Source organism: Etheostoma spectabile, unplaced genomic scaffold (genome assembly GCF_008692095.1).
Source record: "Etheostoma spectabile isolate EspeVRDwgs_2016 unplaced genomic scaffold, UIUC_Espe_1.0 scaffold00005791, whole genome shotgun sequence".
NCBI lineage: Eukaryota > Metazoa > Chordata > Actinopteri > Perciformes > Percidae > Etheostoma > Etheostoma spectabile.
The window spans coordinates 32,307-56,481 of NW_022603299.1; the positions used below are offsets into that span (position 1 = coordinate 32,307).

A 24,175-nucleotide genomic window follows, 5' to 3' on the forward strand; every position below is an offset into this window, starting at 1 on the left:
GCCATGAACAACTGTTTATTCAAATCCTACTGTGTGTTATTTTAGGGGAACGTATGCATCAATTCACACTTACAAAACATTTTAATTGACAAGATTTACAATATATTCTGATTTATGTAAAAGAATCACATCTAGAGAACAGTGAGTTGTTACTTTGACCATAAAATAGGACTAACCATAACTTTATTAACAGCCTAGGCGGTTCAGACCTTTGGGTTCAGTCCGGCTCAACAGGAGATTTAATCTGTACTCGATATGATTTGACAATGATTTCCTTTTGCTCATGTCCCTGCAGCATGGACAATGGATCTTTCAACATGGATGTTCTCCAGGTGGAGGGGTTAAAGGTCAGCCCCGAGTCCTCCGTTCCTGCCTTCATCCTCCTCCTCCTCATCTACGTCTTCATCATGGTGTCCAACATCGGCCTGGTGGTGCTGATCTGCATGGAGCGGAGCCTCCACCTGCCCATGTATCTACTCTTCTGCAACATGAGCATCAATGATGTGTTCGGCGCCTCGGCAATCCTCCCTCGCATCCTGAGTGATGTTTTCACTCCGATCCCTGACCGGTACATCCATTATTACGAGTGTGTCATTCAGGCGTTTTGTGCTCACTTCCATGCCAGTGCCGCTCACACGGTACTCATGATCATGGCCTTTGATCGTTACGTTGCCATCTGCAACCCGTTGCGGTATGCCGTCATCATGACCAACAGGGTGGTGGTGTTGCTGTCGGTGTCGGCGTGGGCGGTGGTTTTAGTGATGGTGGTGATCCTCATTGGCCTCAGCGTCCGTTTGTCGCGCTGCAGGAGGGTGATACTCCACCCGTTCTGCGACAACCCGTCCTTGTTCAAGCTGTCCTGCGAGAGCGTCCTCATCAACAACGTCTACGGGCTCGGCTTCACGGTGGTGCTGCAGGGCTCGTCCCTCGGCAGCGTCGCGTTCACCTACCTGAGGATCGCCATGGTGTGTCTGAGTAGTAAGAACCGAGCTGTGAACAGCAAAGCGCTGCAGACCTGCGCCACCCACCTGGCTGTTTACACCATCATGTTCGCGTCAGGCTGCATCAACATCGTTCTCCATCGTTTCCCTGACTTGTCAGACCAAAGGAAGCTGGCGGCCATCTTGTTCCACGTGGTCTCTCCTGCTCTGAACGCTGTTATCTACGGACTGCAGATAAAAGCGGTCAGAGAAAGGTTCTTCATGAGGTTTACCAGGAAAAACATTTGTATGACAGAGGCAAAATGACCCAATACTAAATGAAAGGGTTGACGGGCCCCCTATTTTACCATGCATATACTTCTAAGTGACTAATGTGAACAACAATCTTTGACATTGGTCCAGTGGTCCCCTTTGTCACCCCCATCCTTAAAAAATCTGGTCTGGAGGCTTCCTTCCTCAACATCTATCAACCATTATCTAATCTCCCCTTTCTGTCTAAAACCCTGGAACGTATCGTCGCCTCACAACTCCAAACCTATCTTCATGCCAACAAGCAATTCAAACCCCTCCAATCTTGTTTTTGCCCCCTACACAGCACTGAAACTGCTCTCCTCAAAGTCCTCCTAACTTCTGCTGACACCAGTTCCCTCAACATCCTTATCCTCCTCAACCTGAGTGCAGCCTTAGATACTGTGAGCCATAACATTAGATTAGATTAGATTAGATTCAACTTTATTGTCATTACACATGTACAGGTACAAGGCAACGAAATGCAGTTTGGGTCTAACCAGAAGTGCAATAGCAGTAAGTGCAGGATATACAATGGTTCCGTAAGTGCAAGACATGGATATGTAATGAATAAATATAGAAAAGAATACTATTATAAACAGAGTTTTACAGATGGGTTTGTCCTATGAATACAAAATATAGATAACAGGTATTGTGAGCAAGATTTACAGCTAGGAATTTGGTGGATATTACTATAATTGCAAATTTTTTACAGATATGTGCAAACAGCATAATATTAGATCTTCACCAGACTCAAAGACCTCGGTATCCAGGGTGTTGCGCTCAGCTGGCTCCGCTCCTACCTCTTCTACAGATCCCTCTTCATCTCTCTCCATAACCACACCTCTGTCACAGCCACAGTCACTCAAGGCGTTCCACAAGGCTCCGTACTCGGCCCACTCCTCTTCATCATCAACATCCTCCCACTTGGTCAGATATTCCGCCACTTCAACCTGGATTTCCACTGTTACGGCGATGACACTCAGATCTACCACCAAATCCCCCGCACATTCCTCCTCTCTCCCACATCAACTCCTGTCTGTCAGCTGTTAAAACCTGGAACACAACTTCCTCAAACTCAACAGCAATAAAGGAGAATTCCTTCTCATAGGCTCCAAATCCACACTCAGCAAAATCAATTACCCCACTCTCACCATGCATGGCACCACTGTCTCCCCATCTCCCCTGGTCCGCAGCCTTGGCGTGATCTTTGACTCCACCCTCTCCCTTGAACCCCACATCCGTCATGTCATTAAAACCTTCTTTCACCTCCGTAACATCGCCAAAATCAGACCCTCTCTCACACCCCCCACTGCTGAAAGACTCATTCACGCCGTCATCTCCTCCCAACTGGACTTCTGCAACTCAATTCTCTTTGGTATCAGCTTTAAAAACATCAACCGACTCCAACTGGTCTAGAACCTGGCACCACATTCCTCCAGTCCTAAACCAACTCTACTGGCTCCCCATCTCCCACCGGATCACCTACAAAATCCTGGTCCTCCCCTACTGAGCCCTCCACCATCTGGCACCCTCATACTCTCCCCCTACCAATCCTCATGGTCCCTCAGATCCACCTCAGCCAGTCTCCTCTGCACCCACAAGTCCAATCTCTGCAGTTTTGGGGACAGAGCCTTCTCCAGGGCAGCTCCCAGGCTCTGGTACGCCCTCCCCCAAGAGATCTGCACCTCTGAGTCCCTCACCAACTTCCAGTCCCGCCTCAAGACCCATCTTTTCACCTCTGCCAATCTTTAGCACTGCGCCCCCTCCCTTTTCATCTGTGCTTTGTTTTGTTGTAGTTTGCATTGTTTATGTGTTCTACCTCCCCTGTAAAGTGATGTTGAGTCTGTGAAAAGCGCTATATGAATTCCATTTACTAGTAGTAGGACAACTATTTACTATCAATCAGCGTCCACTAAAAGTTGTGTTGTTGCTGCTGCTGACGGACTCAGATTATTATTCTAAGTGTGTGACAACATTATGGGATGGATCCCTACAGAGATAGACCTTTTAGTTAAAGAGGAAGATCCTTTTAGTTTAACATGAAACGGCTCGGAGATAGCTATGATCAAACACACCAGACTCCATGTAAATAATCACTACTTTTAGCGTGTATAGAGCAGCATATCTCCACCAGACTCCATGTAAATAATCACTACTTTTAGCGTGTATAGAGCAGCATATCTCCACCAGACTCCATGTAAATAATCACTACTTTTAGCGTGCATAGAGCAGCATATCTCCACCAGACTCCATGTAAATAATCACTACTTTTAGCGTGTATAGAGCAGCATATCTCCACCAGACTCCATGTAAATAATCACTACTTTTAGCGTGTATAGAGCAGCATATCTCCACCAGACTCCATGTAAATAATCACTACTTTTAGCGTGTATAGAGCAGCATATCTCCACCAGACTCCATGTAAATAAACACTACTTTTAGCGTGTATAGAGCAGCATATCTCCACCAGACTCCATGTAAATCATCACTACTTCAAGCTTTGTTTCTGTTGACTTTGAATCAAGTATGTTTTACTATTATAAAATTAGATTACCTAAAATTAGTTTATTTGATGCTTTAGGACCTGTCAATCAGGACAGAGGCTTAGCAATGGTAACCATGCCAACACTGTGAACATTAAAGTACACCTATACTTGTTTTTGGCTGTTGTCTATTTTTTCATCTTAAACTTCGACCCTCTTAGGGACTGTTCATTTTAATGTAAAGTGCCAATATTATTTTGTAGTTTCTGGTGCTTCCACATGCATACAAACTTGGAAAACCCTTCCATTGTGTTATTAGTGAGATCCGGTTTCTGAATGTCCTCTGATCCGGTTTCTGAGTGTCCTCTGATCCGGTTTCTGAGTGTCCTCTGATCCGGTTTCTGAATGTCCTCTGGCTTCAATCTCCGGGTGAGTTGTTCAACATCTGCACGGCTTTCTACGTCACTAGAGACGAGGTGACTAACCGTAGCATGCTAGCATGCTAGCATGCTCATTCTCAATGGCCAAACACTGCTACAACACCCACTTGTTACCCATAATCTCCAAAAATAAATGCTAAAATGCTTGAATATCATATTAATTCAGTTACATTTTATTTATAGTATCAATTCATGACAAGACATTTTACAGATAGAGCAGGTCTAGACCTCTCTATAATTTACAGATAGAGCAGGTCTAGACCTCTCTATAATTTACAGATAGAGCAGGTCTAGACCTCTCTATACAAGGACCCAACAGTTCTAGTATTTAACTTTTACGAACCTGGACAGCGATCCCAAAACAGAGATAATCAACTGCAGATATTTTCATTACAGAACAGGATCACACTTTATTTTGTTACCATTTCCTTTCATTTAATTCCATTTTTGAATTTCTTCTCACACCATTACAATCATTTCTTCCTCTTAAATAGTATGTAAATTTGTTCTCTGATGGCTTTGATTTGCAGTCCGTAGATAACAGCGTTCATGGAAGGAGGGATCACGTGGAACAAGATGGACGCCAGCTTCCTTTCGTCCGATAGGTCGGGGAAGCGATGGAGGATGATGATGACGTTGCCTGACACGAGCAGGATGATGTACACGGCCAGGTGGGTGGCGCAGGTCTGCAGCGCCTTGCTGTTCACAGCTCGGTTCTTACTACTCAGACACACCATGGCGATCCTCAGGTAGGTGAGCGCGACGCTGCAGAGCGAGCACGCCATCGTGAACATGGCGGTGCCCAGGCCGTAGACGTTGTTGATGAGGATGTTTTCACACGACAGCTTGAACAAGGACGCGTTGTCGCAGAACGGGGCGGCCACCGAGCGCCTGCAGCGCGACAAACGGGCGCTGAGGAAAACGAGGACTGCCACCAGAACGGCAGGCACGGCCCACGCCGACACCAACACCACCACCCTGTTGGTCATGATGGTGGTGTAGCGCAGCGGGTTGCAGATGGCAACGTAACGATCAAAGGCCATGATCATGAGTACCGTGTGAGCGGCACTGGCATGGAAGTGAGCACAAAACGCCTGAATGACACACTCGTAATAATGGATGTACCGGTCAGGGATCGGAGTGAAAACATCACTCAGGATGCGAGGGAGGATTGCCGAGGCGCCGAACGCATCATTGATGCTCATGTTGCAGAAGAGTAGATACATGGGCAGGTGGAGGCTCCGCTCCATGCAGATCAGCACCACCAGGCCGATGTTGGACACCATGATGAAGACGTAGATGAGGAGGAGGAGGATGAAGGCGGGAACGGAGGACTCGGGGCTGACCTTTAACCCCTCCACCTGGAGAACATCCATGTTGAAAGATCCATTGTCCATGCTGCAGGGACATGAGCAAAAGGAAATCATTGTCAAATCATATCGAGTACAGATTAAATCTCCTGTTGAGCCGGACTGAACCCAAAGGTCTGAACCGCCTAGGCTGTTAATAAAGTTATGGTTAGTCCTATTTTATGGTCAAAGTAACAACTCACTGTTCTCAAACAGAGATATACTGTTAATAAAATTGCACAGAAAATGTAATTAAATGTACAGTGAGGAAAATAAGTATTTGAACACCAAAATAAATGTTAATATTTGGTCCAGCAGCCTTTGTTTCCAATGTTTCCTGTAGTTCTTCACCAGGTCTGACACCCTGCAGAAGGGATTTTGGCCCCCCCTCCACACAGATCTTCTCTAGACCAGTCAGGTTTCTGGGCTGGAGTTTGAGCTCCCTCCAAAGATTCTCTATTGGGTTTAGGTCTGGAGACTGGCTAGGCCCCCCCAGAACCTTGATCTGCTTCTTCCAGAGCCCCCCCTTGGTTCTCCTGGCTGTGGTCTTTGGGTCTTTGTCATGTTGGAGACCCAGCCTCGACCCATCTTCAATGCTCTAACTGAGGGAAGGAGGTTGGTCCCCAAAATCTCGCAAGCTGCTTGGACATGTCCCCGTAGTCCTGTCCAGCCTTGTGGAGGTCTCTAGTGTCTTTGGACAGCTCTTTGGTCTTGGCCATGTTAGTAGTTGGATTCTTACTGATTGTATGGGGGGGGGACAGGTGTCTTTATGCAGCTAACGTCCTCAAACAGGTCCATCTAATTTAGGATAATAAATGGAGGGGGGGGGGACATTTTTGAAGACAGACTAACAGGTCTTTGAGGGACAGAACACTAGCTGATAGACAGGTGTTTAAATACAGCACTTATTTGCAGCTCACAGTGGACATGCACCTACGATGATAATTTCAGACCCTCCATGATTTCTAAGTGGGAGAACTTGCAAAATAGCAGGGTGTTAAATACTTATTTTCCTCACTGTAGATTGACAGAAAGTCGAGCACAGAAACAAAATAAAAACATCCGTTTAATTTTCAAAATAAAATAGAGCGTGGTCATGGCGGGTCACATCTCCCTGCACTCCACCTTGGAAACAGCTCAGACTTGTCCCCCTCTCTACTCCTCTGGAGGGTTTGTGGTTCTATTCTACGAGATCTCGCGAGATCTCATGGGTCCATGAGACTTCAGCTGTCAGTCGTGGCCTCCGCCGTTCTGGACCTGGTGGGTTTGACGGACGGCGGAGCACGGAGCCGATCCACAGCCGTTACGTACCCGGTTGAAATTGGGGGTCAGGCCCAGAAGCTTCGTCCTTGATGTATGTTATGGGCAGAATATACTGTACATATAATATACAATTCCAAAAGACTGGTTTAAAAATCATATACTGTCGGGGGCGGCCTCTATCTCACTTAGTAAGAGGGTTCGCCCCATGTGGACCGAGTCCTGCAGCGGCCCGGGTTCGAGTCTGACCTGCAGCCCTCTGCTGCGTGTCACCCCCCCATCTCTCTCCCACTTTCATGTCTATCCACTATAACAAAGGGAAAAAGCCCCCGATAAATGTCATATACTTTCTGAAAATATTGCTCTAAAAGGTATTTTTTAATTACAAATGAACATGAACCGGGTTTTCTCCCCCGTCAGGACCCAGTGTTGACGTCTTTTCGGGGTGACACAGCAGAAGGTCTGAACCGGCCCAGCGTCCTCCTGATGGACTCTCGGAGCTCCTTGTTCCTCAGACTGTAGATCATCGGGTTCAGGAAAGGAGTCAGAGCGGCGTACAGCACGGACACGATGATGCGAACCTGAAACCAAATAAAAAAGGACAGAACACACAAGGTTCACTGAGGACATTAATAGTATAATACAATAATCAAAAACATGCTGAACGGACATGTGGCTTTTATAAAACATCAAGTATGGCAATCTGAAAGTTAGAGTCACATTCCAGGGTAGAAAAGTTCTTTTACTACACCTATCCAAGTGTTATGTCATCTTTTTGTTATTGTCATTGTTCTTAGATTGTGTTGCATTTTAGAAAGTAGTTTTAGGTGGATGGACTGTCAAAATCAACACATGAACTGGATGCACGTATGACGCTGAGGTCGGTAGCAATTGATTGATGAACATTGATTCGAACAAATTCCACCGAGTAAACCTAAATTGCACTGAAACTGTTCAACTACCCCCCCCCCCCCCTTCACCCGAGCAGGGAATCATTCACATCCGGACTTCTACATCCTCCTGTGCACTGGCTTATCTCCTCGAGGACAAGCCCGACTGAACTGAGCTTTTAACAACATAGACAGTCTGACGCTTCACATTCACGCACACACAACTCATTATCTTACACACACACCATACACTCCCCCCCCCCCATCCTGCCCCGTATCCGTCTGACTACCTCGTTTTCTTGTGTCCTCACTCCCTCCCAAGTCACCTCAAAAAATTCCTTCATGTGACCACATGAACTGTGTGTTGTCTTGTGCATTATGTTGTGATGTTGTTTTGTGTTGTGCATTATGTTGTGATGTTGTTTTGTGTTGTGCATTATGTTGTGATGTTGTTTTGTCTTGTGCATTATGTTGTGATGTTTTGTCTTGTGCATCATGTTGTGATGTTGTTATGTGTTGTGCATTATGTTGTGATGTTGTCATGTGTTGTGCATTATGTTGTGATGTTGTCATGTGTTGTGTATTATGTTGTGATGTTGTTTTGTCTTGTGCATCATGTTGTGATGTTGTTATGTGTTGTGTATTATGTTGTGATGTTGTTTTGTGTTGTGCATTATGTTGTGATGTTGTTTTGTGTTGTGCATTATGTTGTGATGTTGTTTTGTGTTGTGCATTATGTTGTGATGTTGTGTTGTCTTGTGTATTATGTTGTGATGTTGTCATGTGTTGTGTATTATGTTGTGATGTTGTCATGTGTTGTGTATTATGTTGTGATGTTGTTTTGTCTTGTGCATTATGTTGTGATGTTGTTTTGTGTTGTGTATTATGTTTTGATGTTGTTTTGTGTTGTGTATTATGTTGTGATGTTGTTTTGTCTTGTGCATTATGTTGTGATGTTGTTTTGTGTTGTGCATTATGTTGTGATGTTGTTATGTGTTGTGCATTATGTTGTGATGTTGTCATGTGTTGTGCATTATGTTGTGATGTTGTCATGTGTTGTGTATTATGTTGTGATGTTGTTTTGTCTTGTGCATCATGTTGTGATGTTGTTATGTGTTGTGTATTATGTTGTGATGTTGTTTTGTGTTGTGCATTATGTTGTGATGTTGTTTTGTGTTGTGCATTATGTTGTGATGTTGTTTTGTGTTGTGCATTATGTTGTGATGTTGTTTTGTGTTGTGCATTATGTTGTGATGTTGTGTTGTCTTGTGTATTATGTTGTGATGTTGTCATGTGTTGTGCATTATGTTGTGATGTTGTGTTGTCTTGTGCATTATGTTGTGATGTTGTCATGTGTTGTGCATTATGTTGTGATGTTGTGTTGTCTTGTGTATTATGTTGTGATGTTGTCATGTGTTGTGTATTATGTTGTGATGTTGTCATGTGTTGTGCATTATGTTGTGATGTTGTTTTGTGTTGTGTATTATGTTGTGATGTTGTTTTGTCTTGTGCATTATGTTGTGATGTTGTTTTGTGTTGTGTATTATGTTTTGATGTTGTTTTGTGTTGTGCATTATGTTGTGATGTTGTTTTGTGTTGTGCATTATGTTGTGATGTTGTTATGTGTTGTGCATTATGTTGTGATGTTGTGTTGTCTTGTGCATTATGTTGTGATGTTGTTATGTGTTGTGTATTATGTTGTGATGTTGTTATGTGTTGTGTATTATGTTGTGATGTTGTTATGTGTTGTGTATTATGTTGCTGTCTGCATTCTTTCTTTTCGAGAAAGCGTGTGGTGGCATAACACAAGTATTTTAAACTTACTTTTTGTTGGAAGTACTGTATGTGAGTATATGTGTATCCAATGTACTAAAACAATATATATAGAAAACTGTATTATACAATAATTGCACATGAATAAGTAAAATTGCACTTATGAAAATTGAATATTGTTGGACGTATGTGAGTATATCTACAGCGGGGTTTGAAGGTTTGGGCCCCCAGGTAAAAATGTGTATTAATGAGCAGAAAGAAGCCAAGAAAAGATGGAAAAATCTCCAAAAGGCATCAAATGACAGATAAGACATTCTTATAATATGTCACAAAAAAATATCTGTTATTTTGAAAGTGTAAATGATGGAAATAAAATCTAACTTTTTGTGACATATTATACAAATGTCTAATCTGTCATTTGATGCTTTTGGAGATTTTTCCATCTTTTCTTGGTTTCTTTATGTACATTAATACACATTTTTTCCTGGGGGGCCCAAACCTTCAAACCCCACTGTGTATGTGATGTACTAAAACAAGGGCAAATGAAAAACACAAGTATTTTAAAGTTACTTTTGGTTGGACGTACTGTATGTGGGTACACGTATATGTGTGTGTGATGTACTATGTGATGGGCAAACGTTAATTTAAAAGCCGGATGCTTTGTCTCGTACCTCCGATGAGAAGTTGCCCACCCGGTAGGAGATGTAAACGAACGAGGCCGAGCTGTAGGAGATGGACACCACGGTCAGGTGGGCGGCACACGTCCCGAAGGCCTTCAGCCTCTGAGCGACCCCCATCCTCGATATGGAAACACCAATCAGGACGTAGGACGCGAGGATGAGGACTCCGGTGGTCAGCAGCGACACTATGGCGGAGGTCAGTGACAACGCGCTCTCAAGGGAAGTGTCCCCGCACACCAGCCGGCGCACAGACGACGGGTCGCACCAGCCGTGCGTCACCACGTTCGAGCGGCAGTAGGACCGCGGCAACGCCAGGACGATGGGCGGCACGATGCAGACCGCGCCGAAGCTCCAGGCTCCGGCGACGAGGAGCAGCCGGACGGTCCGAGTCATGATGGCGGTGTAGCGCAGCGGGTGGCAGATGGCCACGTAGCGGTCGTACGCCATGACGGTCAGGATGGAGCGGCTGGTGATTCCCAGCTGGATGACGAAGAACAGCTGGAGGAAGCAGCCCGGGAAGGAGATGGTGTTCACCTCGGTCAGGAAGCCGGAGAGCATCTTGGGGATGGTGGTGGTGGTGTAGACGATGTCCACGAAGGAGAGGTGGTAGAGGAAGAAATACATCGGAGAGTGGAGCTTCGGATCAGTCGACGCCTGCATGAGGAAGAACAACGATGGTGATTACATCACAGGGATTATATTTAGAGATTGGGGCGATTGTGATTCAATTATCAACACAAAACAATTACACACAACATGAGATAAAAAAGCAAAAATACAGTAGTTTACTGTACTATTTACAGTACTATAGTGGCTGTATATTTTTACAGTAATGCTTTGACTACTGTCATTTAATTACTTTAATTGATTAATTAATTTTTGTACCACGAAGATGATCATGCTGTTTCCTCCCAGGATGACGATGTAACCCAGAAGCATTGTGACAAAAACAATAAGTTTCTTCTCCCCGAGGCCGGTGAGGCCCTGAATGACGAAGAAAGGGACGCCATCGGGCTCCCAGGTGCCGTTAAAGCTGGCTCTGTGATTGGTCGACGGGGGATGGTAGGAATCTGGAGAGAGAGAGAAGAAAAAGATTACATTATTTGTGGGCATTACATGAGGGCAACATGAGGACAACATGAGGGCAACATCAAGACAACATGTGGAAAACATGTGGAAAACATGAGGGCAACATGAGGACAACATGAGGACAACATGAGGACAACATCAAGACAACATGTGGAAAACATGAGGGCAACATGAGGACAACATGAGGACAACATGAGGACAACATCAAGACAACATGTGGAAAACATGAGGGCAACATGAGGACAACATGAAGACAACATGAAGACAGCATGAGGGCAACATGAGGACAACATGAGGACAACATGAAGACAACATCAAGAAAACATGAAGACAACATGAGGACAACATGAAGACAACATGAGGACAACATAAGGACAACATGAGGACAACATGTGGACAACATGAGGACAACATAAGGACAACATGAGGACAACATGAGGGTAACATGAGGACAACATGAGGGCAACATGGGGACAACATGAGGACAACATGAGGGTAACATGAGGACAACATGAGGGCAACATGGGGACAACATGAAGACAACATGAGGGCAACATGAGGGCAACATGAGGACAACATGAGGACAACATGAAGACAACATGAGGACAACATGAAGACAACATGAGGACAACATAAGGGCAACATGGGGACAACATGAGGACAACATGAGGACAACATGAGGACAACATGAGGAAAACATGAGGGCAACATGAGGGCAAAATGAGGACAACATGGGGACAACATAAAGACAACATGAAGACAACATGAGGACAACATGGGAACAACATAAAGACAACATGAAGACAACATGAGGACAACATGAGGACAACATCGGGACAACATGAAGACAACTTGTGGACAACATGGCAAAATGAAGACAACAGGAGGACAACATGAAGACAACATGAGGATAACATGAGGACAACATGAGGACAACATGAGGACAACATGAGGACAACAATTTCTCGTTTTTTCAACGCTTTTTGTCTAATTTTTTGTCATTTCTTCCGAGGTTTTGGTCCCTTTTTTAAAATTCAATAAAACAAACAGAATTGGGTGAAAGTAATCCTTATTTTTACCTGAAGAACATTGTGTGGCATGCATGTTATTTTTTGGCAATTTGGTTGAAAGAAAGCCCAGTTCCTGATATTAAAAATACGCTATTTAAGCTTTTTACATTAGAGGAAAACAATCCAACAGACTTTCTCTAAAGTTGTCAGGATGTGACGTTGCCCCACTAACAGTGAACAAGGATAACAGATTCAGAATCAAGACAAATCATCTTCTGTGTAATAATGACGCTTTAAAGCAGTATCGCACACAGTGATCAGAACATTATGAAAAGCAGGGACGCGTTTACAGACCTGAGGGGCTTTCAGGTGAAACATCAAAGGGAAAGAGCTCCATGTCTCCTCAGCAGACACACAAACCAATCGCTGTCAAGAGACAACACACGCGCAATAATTACACAACACAACAATAATTACACAACACAACAATTCAAAGCTTTGAAACTTTCTTCCTAAAAGCCAAAACCACCCTGAACCACCACAGCCTATACCCCCCCACCCCCCCCCCCCCCTCCATATGTATAGTTGCTCCCCCACCAACTTTCTTTTTTCTGCGAAACCCATATGCTTTATATTTTTGCATTTTAGATTTTTGTATTTTCATATTTTATATTCTCGTATTTGTACATTTTAATTACTATAATTTTATATTTTATATTATTTCTTTATATTTAATATTTTTTAATTTTTTAATTTTAAATTTCACTTTAGATTATATATTGTTTAATGTTACATTTTTTTAATTTTTTGTTTATTTTTTAGATTTTTTGTTTTTTATTTTCCATAGAGAGCTTTATATTTTTTTATGATTACTATTTTTATATTTTTACATTTTATATTTTTATATTTTGTGTCAACACTGTAAAGGTTTTGCTTCAATCTCGTTGCCCAGGTACTGCACTCGTGTATAATGAAGTACATTATGAACAACAATCATCAACAATCAACAAGTGTTTTATGAACATTAGGCTTTCTATTATTTTCTACCTGACTCCACCTGTGCACAAGCTCAATTCGACAGAACAAATTACAAATTCCTAAAAACCCAAAACATTTAAAAGCACCAACACCACATCGTCCTCGTTCCCCTCCACCCGGACATGGTTCAGAAGTCAGACGTCTTACCGTGAGACGCCGCGCTGCTCCGTCAGGTTCAGGGACAGGTTCAGGGAGATGTAGCGCTGCTCCGTCAGGTTCAGGGACAGGTTCAGGGACAGGTTCAGGGACAGGTTCAGGGAGATGTAGCGCTGCTCCGTCAGGTTCAGGGACAGGTTCAGGGAGATGTAGCGCTGCTCCGTCAGGTTCAGGGAGATGTAAGAACGACTTTATACACGTCGTCTTTTCGCCTTTTCACGAGCAAATGACCTTTCCCTGAATACAATGGAGATTATGATGAGACCAAAACAACATTAATTACACAAAGTGACATCATTAAAAGCATAAATTGTACACAGGACGGTGGCAGAATACTAGAGGGACCTATTTTAAGTTGCCTTTGTGGTTATAAACGAGCACCTAAAGAAAACACAAGAACCATAATTGTCCTTGTTGCCAAGGTAACGAGTGTCTGCTTAAAAAATGTGAGCTCCTAATTAAAGATTAATTGTAGAACATCTCACTGTACTAGTGTAATTAGGTGTGTGTGTGTGTTTATGTGCATTCGTGTGTGTGTGTGTGGGTGTGTGGGTGTGTGTGTGTGTGTGTGTGCGTGTGTGTGTGTTGGTGTGTGTCTGTGTGTGTCTGTGTGTGTGGGTGTGTGTGGGTGTGTGTGTGCGGGAGGGAAACATAAAGACAACATGAAGACAACATGAGGACAACATGAGGACAACATGAGGACAACATGAAGGCAACATGAGGACAACATGAAGACAACATGAAGTTAACATGAGGACAACATGGGGACAACATGGGGACAACATGGGGACAACATGAGGACACCATGAAGTTAACATGAGGACAACATGAGGACAACATGAAGTTAACATGAGGACAACATGAGGACAACATGAGGACAACATGAAGTTAACATGAGGACAACATGAGGACAACATGAGGAAAACATGAGGACAACATGGGGACAACATGAAGGCAACATGAGGACAACATGAGGACAACATGAAGACAACATGAGGACAACATGAGGACAACATGAGGACAACATGAAGACAACATGAGGACAACATGAGGACAACATGAGGACAACATGAAGACAACATGAGGACAACATGAAGGCAACATGAGGGTAACATGAGGACAACATGAGGACATGAAGACTTTGCCTGTATTTTTGTTGGACTTCTTCTTTTATTTGGATAAATATTCCAGGTCATCACATTTCCTGCCATCTCTGCATCCGGGTCATTGTGTGGTGTCCTCCCAACTCTCTAAAGTCCTTGTCTTCCAAATTATTCTGCAAATAGGAATTGAGTGTCACAAACAGTAAATATTTAGTTTTTGAATCCAACTCATGGACGGTATTGTGTCTCTGGGCTCAGACAGCTGTGATAATTAGTTTGCCAGGTGAGTCCAATTAACCCTGGTGTTGTCCTCGGGTCAAATTGGACCGGTTTACAAAACCTTTCTATATCAGAAACGAACGTAGTGAAAAGTGCCACATTTTGAAGAAAAAACTACAAAAAAGCAGAAAAAAAAAATCAACAAAAACATTGTTTTTTCAAACACTGAAAGAGTGACCGTAAAAATGGGAAAAAGTGACAAAAAAACTTCCAAAACATTGGGAAAAGCAACAAAGCAATTGTTAAAAATTGACTGAAACATAATTGGAAAATAAAGTCAAAAAAAGTGACAAAAAACAGTAAAAAAAAAAAAAAAAACTTTAAGCAGAAAAAGAACAACAAACTGTTGAAATTTCAATCCAGACAAACACAAAGTTGCAGGTCAACGGGAAGACGACACGAGGGTTAAAAGAAAACTACGAGAGAAGACGTCCCACGTTATTCAGCCGGTTTCAAGCATTATGGGAAAGAAACAGGATCTCGCTGCTGCACAAAAGGGTCAAATAGCCTTGGACAAGGGGTGAAAACATGCCAGCCAATGGGGGTGTGTGTTAGAGGATGGATACCCGACCCGAGCCCGACGGGACCCATCGGGCTCGGGTCGGGTTGGAACAGATGTTTAAAGGATGCTGGGGTCCGGGTCGGGCTCGGTCCCATCAGCGCGATAAGGCGTTGAACATTTAGAATTTAAACAGCTGATTATGGAGGTGACGGCGCTTGTTGCCCCGTGGGCATTGATGCTCATCTGGTGACATTTCCCAATGCCTTCCTACCATTGGTTAATAAAAGCAAACAAACCTACATGTGTCATTAGGATGAGAAACAGATGCCATTTTAACTGGGTCGGACGCGGGTCGGGCTCGGACAGAACAATCCGGCCCGATCCGCACTCTAGTGTCTGTTATGGTTTGGTATTTTGTCGTACTTTGTCCTTGTGGTCGTGTTATTTTTTGGTCTTGTACGTGTTTAAGTCCTGGGTTGCTCCCTTGCCTGGTCTAGTGGTCTAGTGGTCTAGTTGTGGTCTGTCTTATGGTCTTTTGTGAGTATGTGTCTAGTTGTGGTCTGTCTTATGGTCTTTTGTGAGTATGTTCTGTTTCTTGTTTTATTTTGATTTTCTTTGGTTTTCTGTGCTGTCTCGTCTTTAGTTCTACTTCCTGTGTTTTCCCGCCCTTGTGATTACCTGATGTCTTCCACCTGTCACCTGCCTCTCGTTACCTCGTTACCCCCTGTATTAGTCTTGGTGTTCCCCTTGTCCTGGGTCAGATCGTTGTGGTTTTAGCTTGGGTTGTAGTCTTCCTGCGTTCTGTTTGGTTGGTCTTCCCGGGTCTTGTTAGCGTTCCTGTGTTTTCTGTTTTCACATGGACTTTATTTTTAGTTCCCATTTTTTCCTGCTTGTTTCCAGGACTCTTTTTGTTTATGTGCATTTCTGGATTCACTAAATCATCAAAACTACTTTCAGTTTTGACCTTTGAATTTTGGGTCCGCCATTCACCAACCTTCCTTAACAGGGTTGTGGTTCAGGGTCAGAACACACTCGATTAAAGTCAGGCCCCATCAGCTGAACCCTCTTCCTGGCAAAAAACTAATATTATGCTAGCTGTAATTAGACATCCTTGAGATGTATTATTATTTTCACCTGGAACAGTGTTGTTGTCTTTTTACCTTATGTGTAATTGTCAACGGATGATGCCGTTGGCCTAGCGGCCCGCAATGCGCTCTCACACCTGGACCATGGGAACACACATGTGAGAATGCTTTTAATTGAACATAGTTTAGCAATCACAGCCATTGGTTCTACAAAGCTCATCATCAAGCTCTGGGACTTGGGACTATGCGACCCCTATGAGACTGGACCCTGAGCTTCCCTGTGGGCGTCTGACCGTCGCCGGTGCTTTACAAGTAAAAGTCCTGCATTTAAAATCCTTTAGTTTCTGTGAACGTTTCTTCAGTGACTGGTCTATGATTCTTTGTGACGTTATAAGATATAGAAGATGTACTGATGCATTCGGCCACTCCAAAGAGGCATTGGGGGATGAATATTGGGAGAGAAGCAATTTCTGTTTTTAACGATGTATTAATCTAAAATAAAGCAGAAAGCTTCTATCTGTTGCTGCATTGCGTTGTACACTCGTGATGACGCTAGCGTCGGAATTTGGCATGGACGCTCACGCCGCCATGTGAAACAACGGTGTCATGTTTGGTGGCAATCGGAATAAATCTTGGCCAGATAGGCAACTTCCTCTTTCAACAACCCTGACAGGAAGTCGCTACTCTATAACTTGAAAAAACCACGTGACACCATGGTTTTCCAGATGAAACTAGTGTATATACTCCTAAAAATTAGCACATCTCAAAAACTAAAAGATGTAAATATTTCAAATTACTTATAGTAGTCGATGTTTGTACATTCAGCAACCTGACAATGTGTTGTTTAATTATTAAGATTTGATTAAAACATGTCTGATTTTTATATATTTTTTTTTAAATTGATACCTTTATTATAACAGTTTATTGACCTATATAACCTTTCAGCATCGGTTTCCAGGCACTGGTTCTAAGTATATGAAGCATTTGAAGATACTCCAAATAACAACATCACAATAAGCAAAAATACCAATGTCAGCACTGGCGGACCATTGCAGATTTCAAAGGTTTAACATAATATGTTAAATTATTATTGTCTATTCATTAATGAATAGACAGTGGCACAATATTTAATTCCAAAAGACTAGTTTAAAAATTATATGAATGAGTTTTTCTGCAAGACTATTTTTTTGTTATTTCCAAATGGACTTTAAGACTCCTTCGTCTGCCTTGTGTATCTTGTTGAGCTAGTAACGGGAAACACAGCAGCAGTTCTGAGCCTCCTCAGAGTCCTCCTGATGGACTCTCGGAGCTCCTTGTTCCTCAGACTGTAGATCATCGGGTTCAGGAAAGGAGTCAGAGCAGAGAACATCACAGCCACAATGATACGTTCCTGAAACAAGATTACACATAGTTAAAACAAACTTTTTTGAACACACACAAGGTTCACTGAGCAGCTCTGGTGTCAACCACGTTGGTTGGTCAGTCTGTCGTTCAACACTTTGAAAAATTAACAATTTCAGATTTCCTTGAAATCCCCAAATGGTCATATTGCATCGACATGATTCCTCCTATTTGTGGAGAATTCATCAGACTTTCTGCAAAGGGTTTTTTGACCTTTTGAAGCCCAAATTTACATTGAATTTGCTCTGGAGATCTATCATCATCGGGATAAATGGAAGGGGTCAGGGCAGAGTACTACACACCTAACAGAAATAAAATGCATTGGTCAGGTCGTTCGTCCAACAATTTGGAAGCATTCATGACCATTTCAGGTTTTCCAAAAATACTTAGACATAATAAACAGACATTCATGATCTACAAAACGCCCCCTGACCATTTCACAAAAATTTGTCATGAAAACTCAGGCTTTCAAATCTTTGAAGACACAATCTGGAACTAAAGTTGAGTTTTTTAAGCTGCAGCCCCAAAGATATATGAAATGAAAAGCTTCTTGTTTAAATTACTAATGCTGAAAACATGAATTTAATTGTCATACTGTTGGTGGACATACGTGAGACATGTACTAAAGCAAAGGCAACAGTACGTCGTACCTCTGGTGAAAAGCGTCCCACCCGGTAGGAGATGTAAACAAACGAGGCCGAGCTGTAAGAGATGGACACCACGGTCAGGTGGGCGGCACACGTCCCGAAGGCCTTCAGCCTCTGGGCAACACTCATCCTCGATATGGAAACACCAATCAGGACGTAGGATGTGAGGATGAGGACTCCGGTGCTCAGCAGCGCCACTATGGCGAAGGAAATGGACACAATGTTATCCGCCTTGGTGTCGCCGCAGACCAGCCGCCTCACAGACGACAGGTCGCACCAGGCATGTGTTATTACATTCGGGCCGCAGTAAGTCCGCTGCCAGGTCATGGAGGTGGCGGGCAGCGTGCAGACCGCGCCGAAGCTCCAGGCTCCGGCGACGAGGAGCAGCCGGACGGTCCGAGTCATGATGGCGGTGTAGCGCAGCGGGTGGCAGATGGCCACGTAGCGGTCGTACGCCATGACGGTCAGGATGGCGTACTCAGTAACTGACAGCATGAAGAAGAAATACATCTGAACGAAGCAGGCCAGTACGGAGATGGTGTTCACGTCTATCAGCAGGCCGGAGAGCATCTTGGGGATGGTGGTTGCGGTGTAGACGATGTCCACGAAGGCGAGGTGGTAGAGGAAGAAATACATCGGAGAGTGGAGCTTCGGATCAGTCAGTCCCTGCATGAGACAGAACAGTTGCAGTGATTATGAAATGAATAATGACATTTTACTAAGACTAAAGCAAATGTACAAGCGGTGGGGGACTCAGGAGGGGGGGGGGGGGGACTGGGTCTCCCTTAGAGATCGGATGAGAAGCTCAGTCATCCGTGGGGATCTCTGACTGGAGCCGCTGGTCCTTCGTGTCGAAAGGAGCCAGTTGGTGCGGCATCTAGCTCACCCAGTGAGAGCGTGCCCCCCATGTAGACTGGGTCCTGTAGTGGCCCGGATTTGAATCCGCCCTGCGGCCCGTTGCTGCGTGTCATCCCCCGTCTCGCTCCCTTTCCTGTCTATCTACGGTCACTCTAAAATAAAGGGGAAAAGCCCCCAAAAAATAATCTTAAAAAAAGAAAGGAGCCAAGGGGTCTCCCTAGGGATGTGGTCCAGGCACGTCCAGTTGGGAGGAGGCCCCTAGGAAGACCCAGGACTAGGTGGAGGAACGTACAACTGGGAGGAGGCCTCGGGGAAGACCCGGGACTAGGTGGAGGGACGTACAGCTGGTAGGAGGCCTCGGGGAAGACCCGGGACTAGGTGGAGGGATGTCTAGGTGGGAGGAGGCCTCGGGGAAGACCCAGGACTAGGTGGAGGGATGTCCAGGTGGGAGGAGGCCTCGGGAAAGACCTAGGACTAGGTTCAAGTTTAAGTTCAAGTTCAAAAACCTTTATTTGTCCCCAAGGGACCTCGGGGAAGACCCAGGACTAGGTGGAGGGACATCCAGCTGGGAGGAAGCCTCGGGGACGACCCAGGACTAGGAGGAAGGACATCCAGCTGGGAGGAAGCCTCGGGGAAGACCCAGGACTAGGTGGAGGGACGTCCAGCTGGGAGGAAGCCTCGGGGAAGACCCAGGACTAGGTGGAGGGATGTCCAGGTGGGAGGAGGCCTCGGGGAAGACCCTGGACTAGGTGGAGGGATGTCCAGCTGGGAGGAAGCCTCGGGGAAGACCCAGGACTAGGTGGAGGGACGTCCAGCTGGGAGAAAGCTTCGGGGAAGACCTATGACTAGGTGGAGGGACGTCCAGCTGGGGGGAGGCCTCGGGGAAGACCCTGGACTAGGTGGAGGGACGTCCAGCTGGGAGGAGGCCTCGGGGAAGACCTAGGACTAGGTGGAGGGATTATATCTCCAACCTGGCATGGGAACGCCTCGGGACCCCCCAGTGGGAGCTGGTTGATGTGGCTCAGGAAAGGGAAGTTTGGGGTCCCCTGGTGGAGCTGCTGCCCCCGAGACCCGATACCGGATAAGGGGACAAAGATGGATGGATGAATGAATGGAAAGATGGACGGACTGACTGAATTCAATTTAAAAAAATTGGCATATACCAATAAAAGGCTTTGTTCTGTACCACAAAAATGATCATGCTGTTTCCTCCCAGGATGACGATGTAACCCAGAAGCAGGATGATAAAAACTATCATCTTTTTCTCGCCAAGGCCGGCGAGGCCCTCAATGATGAAGAAAGTCACGCCGTCAGACTCCAAAGTGCCGTTGACAACGCTGGATCTGTGATTGGTCAACGAGGGAGGGTGGGAATCTGGAGACAGCGTCAATGGACATCAGAAGACAGAGAGGAGCAAGGTTATAGTTCAATTGTAGAAGGTTGCAAATGTAGAAAGATCGTAAAGATCATTACTGTTACATATTTGTCGTACATTAGTAATATCTTTGTAATGAATGTACCTATTTGTTATCACATAATACGCACTAGCTTAGTTACATAAATACACGTCTCTGTTTAGGCAATCTAAGCTCTTGGTTGAAGGGGTAGTTCAATGTCAACAAAACTGATCCATGTTGTGGTTTGGGGTTTTGTTGGGATTAATTTCTCCCTTTTGGCCCTCCTTGGGATGGTGTCCCAGTTTTCTCCCCAGTCTTGTGTTGCTGGTCCTGTCCTGTGTTCCCCTCAGTGTCTGTATGTTCTGTTTCTTGTTTTATTTTGAAGTCGGGTTTCTGTCTCGTCCTGCTTTCAGATTTACTTCCTGTGTGTGTTCCCGCTCTTGTGATTACCTGATGTTTCCCACCTGATTCCCTGCCTCTCGTTACCTCGCTACCTCGTTACCTTGTGTAAACCTTGTACCTCGTGTATTTAATGTCTGTTTCCCTTGTGCCTTGTCAGATCCTTTTGTCCTGTCAGTTGTCCTGTCTGCTCGCCCAGTCTTGGCGGCCCTGTCGGTTCTCCAGCCACCCCCCCTGAGTTTCCCGGTGTGTTTTTCCGTTTTGCTATCGCCATCCCCTGTGCTTGTTCCCCTATCTCGGGGAACAAGGGTTACATACGTAACCCGAGACGTTTCTGGGAGTGTGTTTTGTTTTGGGGATTTCGTCTTCGTCTCTTTGTGTTTGCTGGACTGCTGGACTGCTTATAAATAAAGTCTTTTCAAAGATCCCTACTACTCCGCTTTTGGGTCCTCCTTCTCCACTGTAACAGATCCATGTATGAAACAGTATCAGGGTCTGTGGGACATCTGTGTCAACGGCAGCAGGATTGGTGTGAATTCATCAGAAAATCTAAAGGTGTAGGTGGTTCTTTCCCTCTCAAGTTAAGTAGGTTTTAACCCTCATGTTGTCCTCGGTCAAATTTGGTCTGTTTTCTTTTCTTTTTTTATCAACAAAATGGGCCTTTGAAAAAGTGCTGACAATGTCAATATTAGAAATTTCAAATAACTAAAATCGCACAACATTAAAAGTGAGAAAAATGTCGGGAAAAGCCATAATAATGTTTCATAGTTGACACAAGAATTAAGATCTTACACCTCAACATGCTGCTTAATTTTTACCGTATTAAATGATATTGTACGAACTTACTTACTTATACGATGAGTGCAGGTAATAATTTAGTTGTTAATAAAGTTGTGAGTGAAATGTGTTATTGCCTTCAGTCCCTGACCAACCACTCAGACTTTAACATTGTTACACCACCACATCGACTTCTATGTAATGACATTATTCTTTCACTTTTTCAAAGTTTTTGAAGCTTTTCCTGACATTTTTCTCACTTTTCTCAAAGTTTCTGAAGCTTTTTCAAGACGTTTTCGTCCCTTATTTCAAAGTTTTTTAAGCTTTTCCTGACGTTTAATACATGTAACATTATTACACCACCACATCAACTTCTATGCAATGACATTTTTCTTTTCTAAAATATTTCTGTAACTTTATAATGTATGATGACACTGTGAAGTTTGATTGCACTGGACATCATCCCAACAGTCTATCAGCCAATGAGCATTATGAAAAGCACATGTCCAGACCTCTGGGGCTTTTAGGTGGAAAATCCAACAAAAGCTCCATCTCTCCTCAGCAGACAGACTGTCAACAGACAACACATGCAGAATAATTACACTGCAAGCATTGAAAGCTTTGCATGAGACTTCAAAACATCAAATCTTCCTATTTTCCTTTTCAAACCACCTGGACATGGTTCCCACGCTTTAAGATATCAGCATCTCACCTGAGGACGTTGCGCTGCTCCGTTTAATCAGATGAAAGTAGAACTTCATCCGAGTTCAAGTTGCCTTTTGAAGAGCAACTGACCTTTTTCTGATTATATTGGAGATCACTATGAGTCCCAACAACAATAATTACACAACGTGACATCCGATCCCCTTCATTAAAAACATAAGTTGTACACAGGATAGCAAAGAATACCAAAGGGACCTATTTTAAGTTTCCTCTGTGGTTTTAATCATCCGCTGAAAAGAAACATCATTATCCTTGTTGCAAAGGTGAAACCGGCACCTTTGTTTAATCTCCTAATTAAAGATTAATTATCAAAGCTATTACTTCAATTGCTAGTGGGGCGTGTGTGTTTAATTGTGAAAAGTTGTTGTTCTTGCTTCTTTGGCACAAGTTGGACAGAACTGACATTGTACTGACTGATTTTCATCACTTTTTTCAAACTTTTTTGAGCTTTTCCTGAAGTTTTTGTCACTTTTTAAAAAGTTTTTGGAGCTTTTACTGACGTTTTCGTTACTTTTTTCAAAGATTTGAAGCTTTCCTGAAGTGTTTGTCAAGTGTTTTCAAAGTTTTTGAAGCTTTTACTAACATTTTCATTACTTTTTTAAAAGTTTTTGAAGCTTTCCCTGAAGTTTTCGTCACTTTTAAAAAGTTTTTGAGGATTTACTAACATTTTTGTCACTTTTTTCAAAGTTTTTTTTTTTTTTTGCCTTTTTGACGTATTAATTGTTTTTTTCCCCATGACAGTGGATTGAAATATCACTTTATTATGTTTATGCTTGTCTACACACGTGAGTGCATTGATGATCTCTGAGTTTTTATATTAACTGGAGCTACTGTTGTAAACCCTGCAGCTACACATGGTAGACAACAAAATGCTTATATTTCTGATCTAGCTGTATATATGGTGTCTTCTTGATCCCTATGTGTATATTTTAACTACATAAATGTTATTTTTTTCATTGCTTCTTCCTGCCATGGTCTAAATTCATCTGACCAAAGGACTATAGTTAAATTAGCCGACTGGCTAACACTGGCACATTTACACAAATGCTGATTAATGTCTGTTGTCCTTTATAAATAAAAATACAAATACAAAATACAATAAGTATTGACTTTTTGCTTTTGAAGGTTTTATTGTAGCCTACTGGGTTACACTAACGAGACTAGCATGAGGTCATCTGCCCCAGCGGCCAATGGCAATCCTCTTTGTGTCGTTCCCAGTCAGGTCGGCTACTGTGTGTTTGAACGCACACACATCTTGGCTCTGCTGTGTGTGTGTGTGTGTGTGTGTGTGTGTGTGTCTGTGTGGTGTGTGTGTGTGTGTGTGTGTGTGTGTGTGTGTGTGTGGTGTTGTGTGTCTGTGTGTGGTGTGTGTGTGTGTGTGTGTGTGTGTGTGTGTGTGTGTGTGTGTGTGCAGCATGTACAGAATCCCAGCACGTGAACAAAGATGCAAATATGGGTGTACCTTTGTGATGTCATCTGCTGTCAATGCTTGAAATGTTAAATATGCAGTTGACGAACAAATTAGACAATTCAATCAAGTGAATTGAATTCACTTGATTGAACTTGTGGACTTTGAGAAGGTTGACGACTATGTCCCCTGGGGT

At 43.7% G+C, this 24,175-nt stretch overlaps 4 protein-coding genes across 4 annotated transcripts; 1 reads left to right on the forward strand and 3 right to left on the reverse strand.

Annotated features, from left to right (window-relative positions):
- The first annotated feature begins 275 nt into the window (after positions 1 to 275).
- On the forward strand, positions 276 to 1,247 carry LOC116677770 (olfactory receptor 5B12-like). Its single transcript, XM_032508030.1, has one exon. It carries the CDS (start codon positions 297 to 299, stop codon positions 1,245 to 1,247), a length of 951 nt encoding a protein of 316 aa, XP_032363921.1. The 5' UTR covers positions 276 to 296.
- Positions 1,248 to 4,628: 3,381 nt separating this feature from the next.
- LOC116677778 (olfactory receptor 52N5-like) lies at positions 4,629 to 5,552 on the reverse strand. The gene has a single exon (XM_032508036.1). It carries the CDS (start codon positions 5,550 to 5,552, stop codon positions 4,629 to 4,631), a length of 924 nt encoding a protein of 307 aa, XP_032363927.1.
- Positions 5,553 to 7,180: 1,628 nt separating this feature from the next.
- LOC116677771 (olfactory receptor 13C2-like) lies at positions 7,181 to 12,603 on the reverse strand. Its single transcript, XM_032508031.1, has 4 exons — positions 12,561 to 12,603; positions 10,993 to 11,177; positions 10,099 to 10,761; positions 7,181 to 7,345 (listed from the first exon to the last, which is right to left on the reverse strand). The coding sequence occupies exons 1-4, from the start codon at positions 12,601 to 12,603 to the stop codon at positions 7,181 to 7,183; spliced, it is 1,056 nt and encodes a 351-aa protein (XP_032363922.1).
- Positions 12,604 to 13,387: 784 nt separating this feature from the next.
- Positions 13,388 to 22,609, reverse strand: LOC116677772 (olfactory receptor 1052-like). The gene is made up of 5 exons (XM_032508032.1): positions 22,561 to 22,609; positions 20,462 to 20,649; positions 18,421 to 19,083; positions 17,622 to 17,759; positions 13,388 to 13,555 (listed from the first exon to the last, which is right to left on the reverse strand). Exons 1-5 carry the CDS (start codon positions 22,607 to 22,609, stop codon positions 13,388 to 13,390), a joined length of 1,206 nt encoding a protein of 401 aa, XP_032363923.1.
- Between the last annotated feature and the right edge of the window lie 1,566 nt (positions 22,610 to 24,175).

Coding starts and splice junctions, on each gene's coding strand:
- LOC116677770 (XM_032508030.1), top strand. CDS start 297: ATGGACAATGGATCTTTCAACATGGATGTTCTCCAGGTGGAGGGGTTA.
- LOC116677778 (XM_032508036.1), bottom strand. CDS start 5,552: ATGGACAATGGATCTTTCAACATGGATGTTCTCCAGGTGGAGGGGTTA.
- LOC116677771 (XM_032508031.1), bottom strand. CDS start 12,603: ATGGAGCTCTTTCCCTTTGATGTTTCACCTGAAAGCCCCTCAG. Junction 11,178..12,560: donor TTCACCTGAAAGCCCCTCAG/GTCTGTAAACGC, acceptor CTCTCTCTCCAG/ATTCCTACCATCCCCCGTCG. Junction 7,346..10,098: donor TGGGCAACTTCTCATCGGAG/GTACGAGACAAA, acceptor ATTTGGTTTCAG/GTTCGCATCATCGTGTCCGT.
- LOC116677772 (XM_032508032.1), bottom strand. CDS start 22,609: ATGAAGTTCTACTTTCATCTGATTAAACGGAGCAGCGCAACGTCCTCA. Junction 17,760..18,420: donor TGGGACGCTTTTCACCAGAG/GTACGACGTACT, acceptor ATCTTGTTTCAG/GAACGTATCATTGTGGCTGT. Junction 13,556..17,621: donor GAACTGCTGCTGTGTTTCCC/GTTACTAGCTCA, acceptor CTGACGGAGCAG/CGCTACATCTCCCTGAACCT.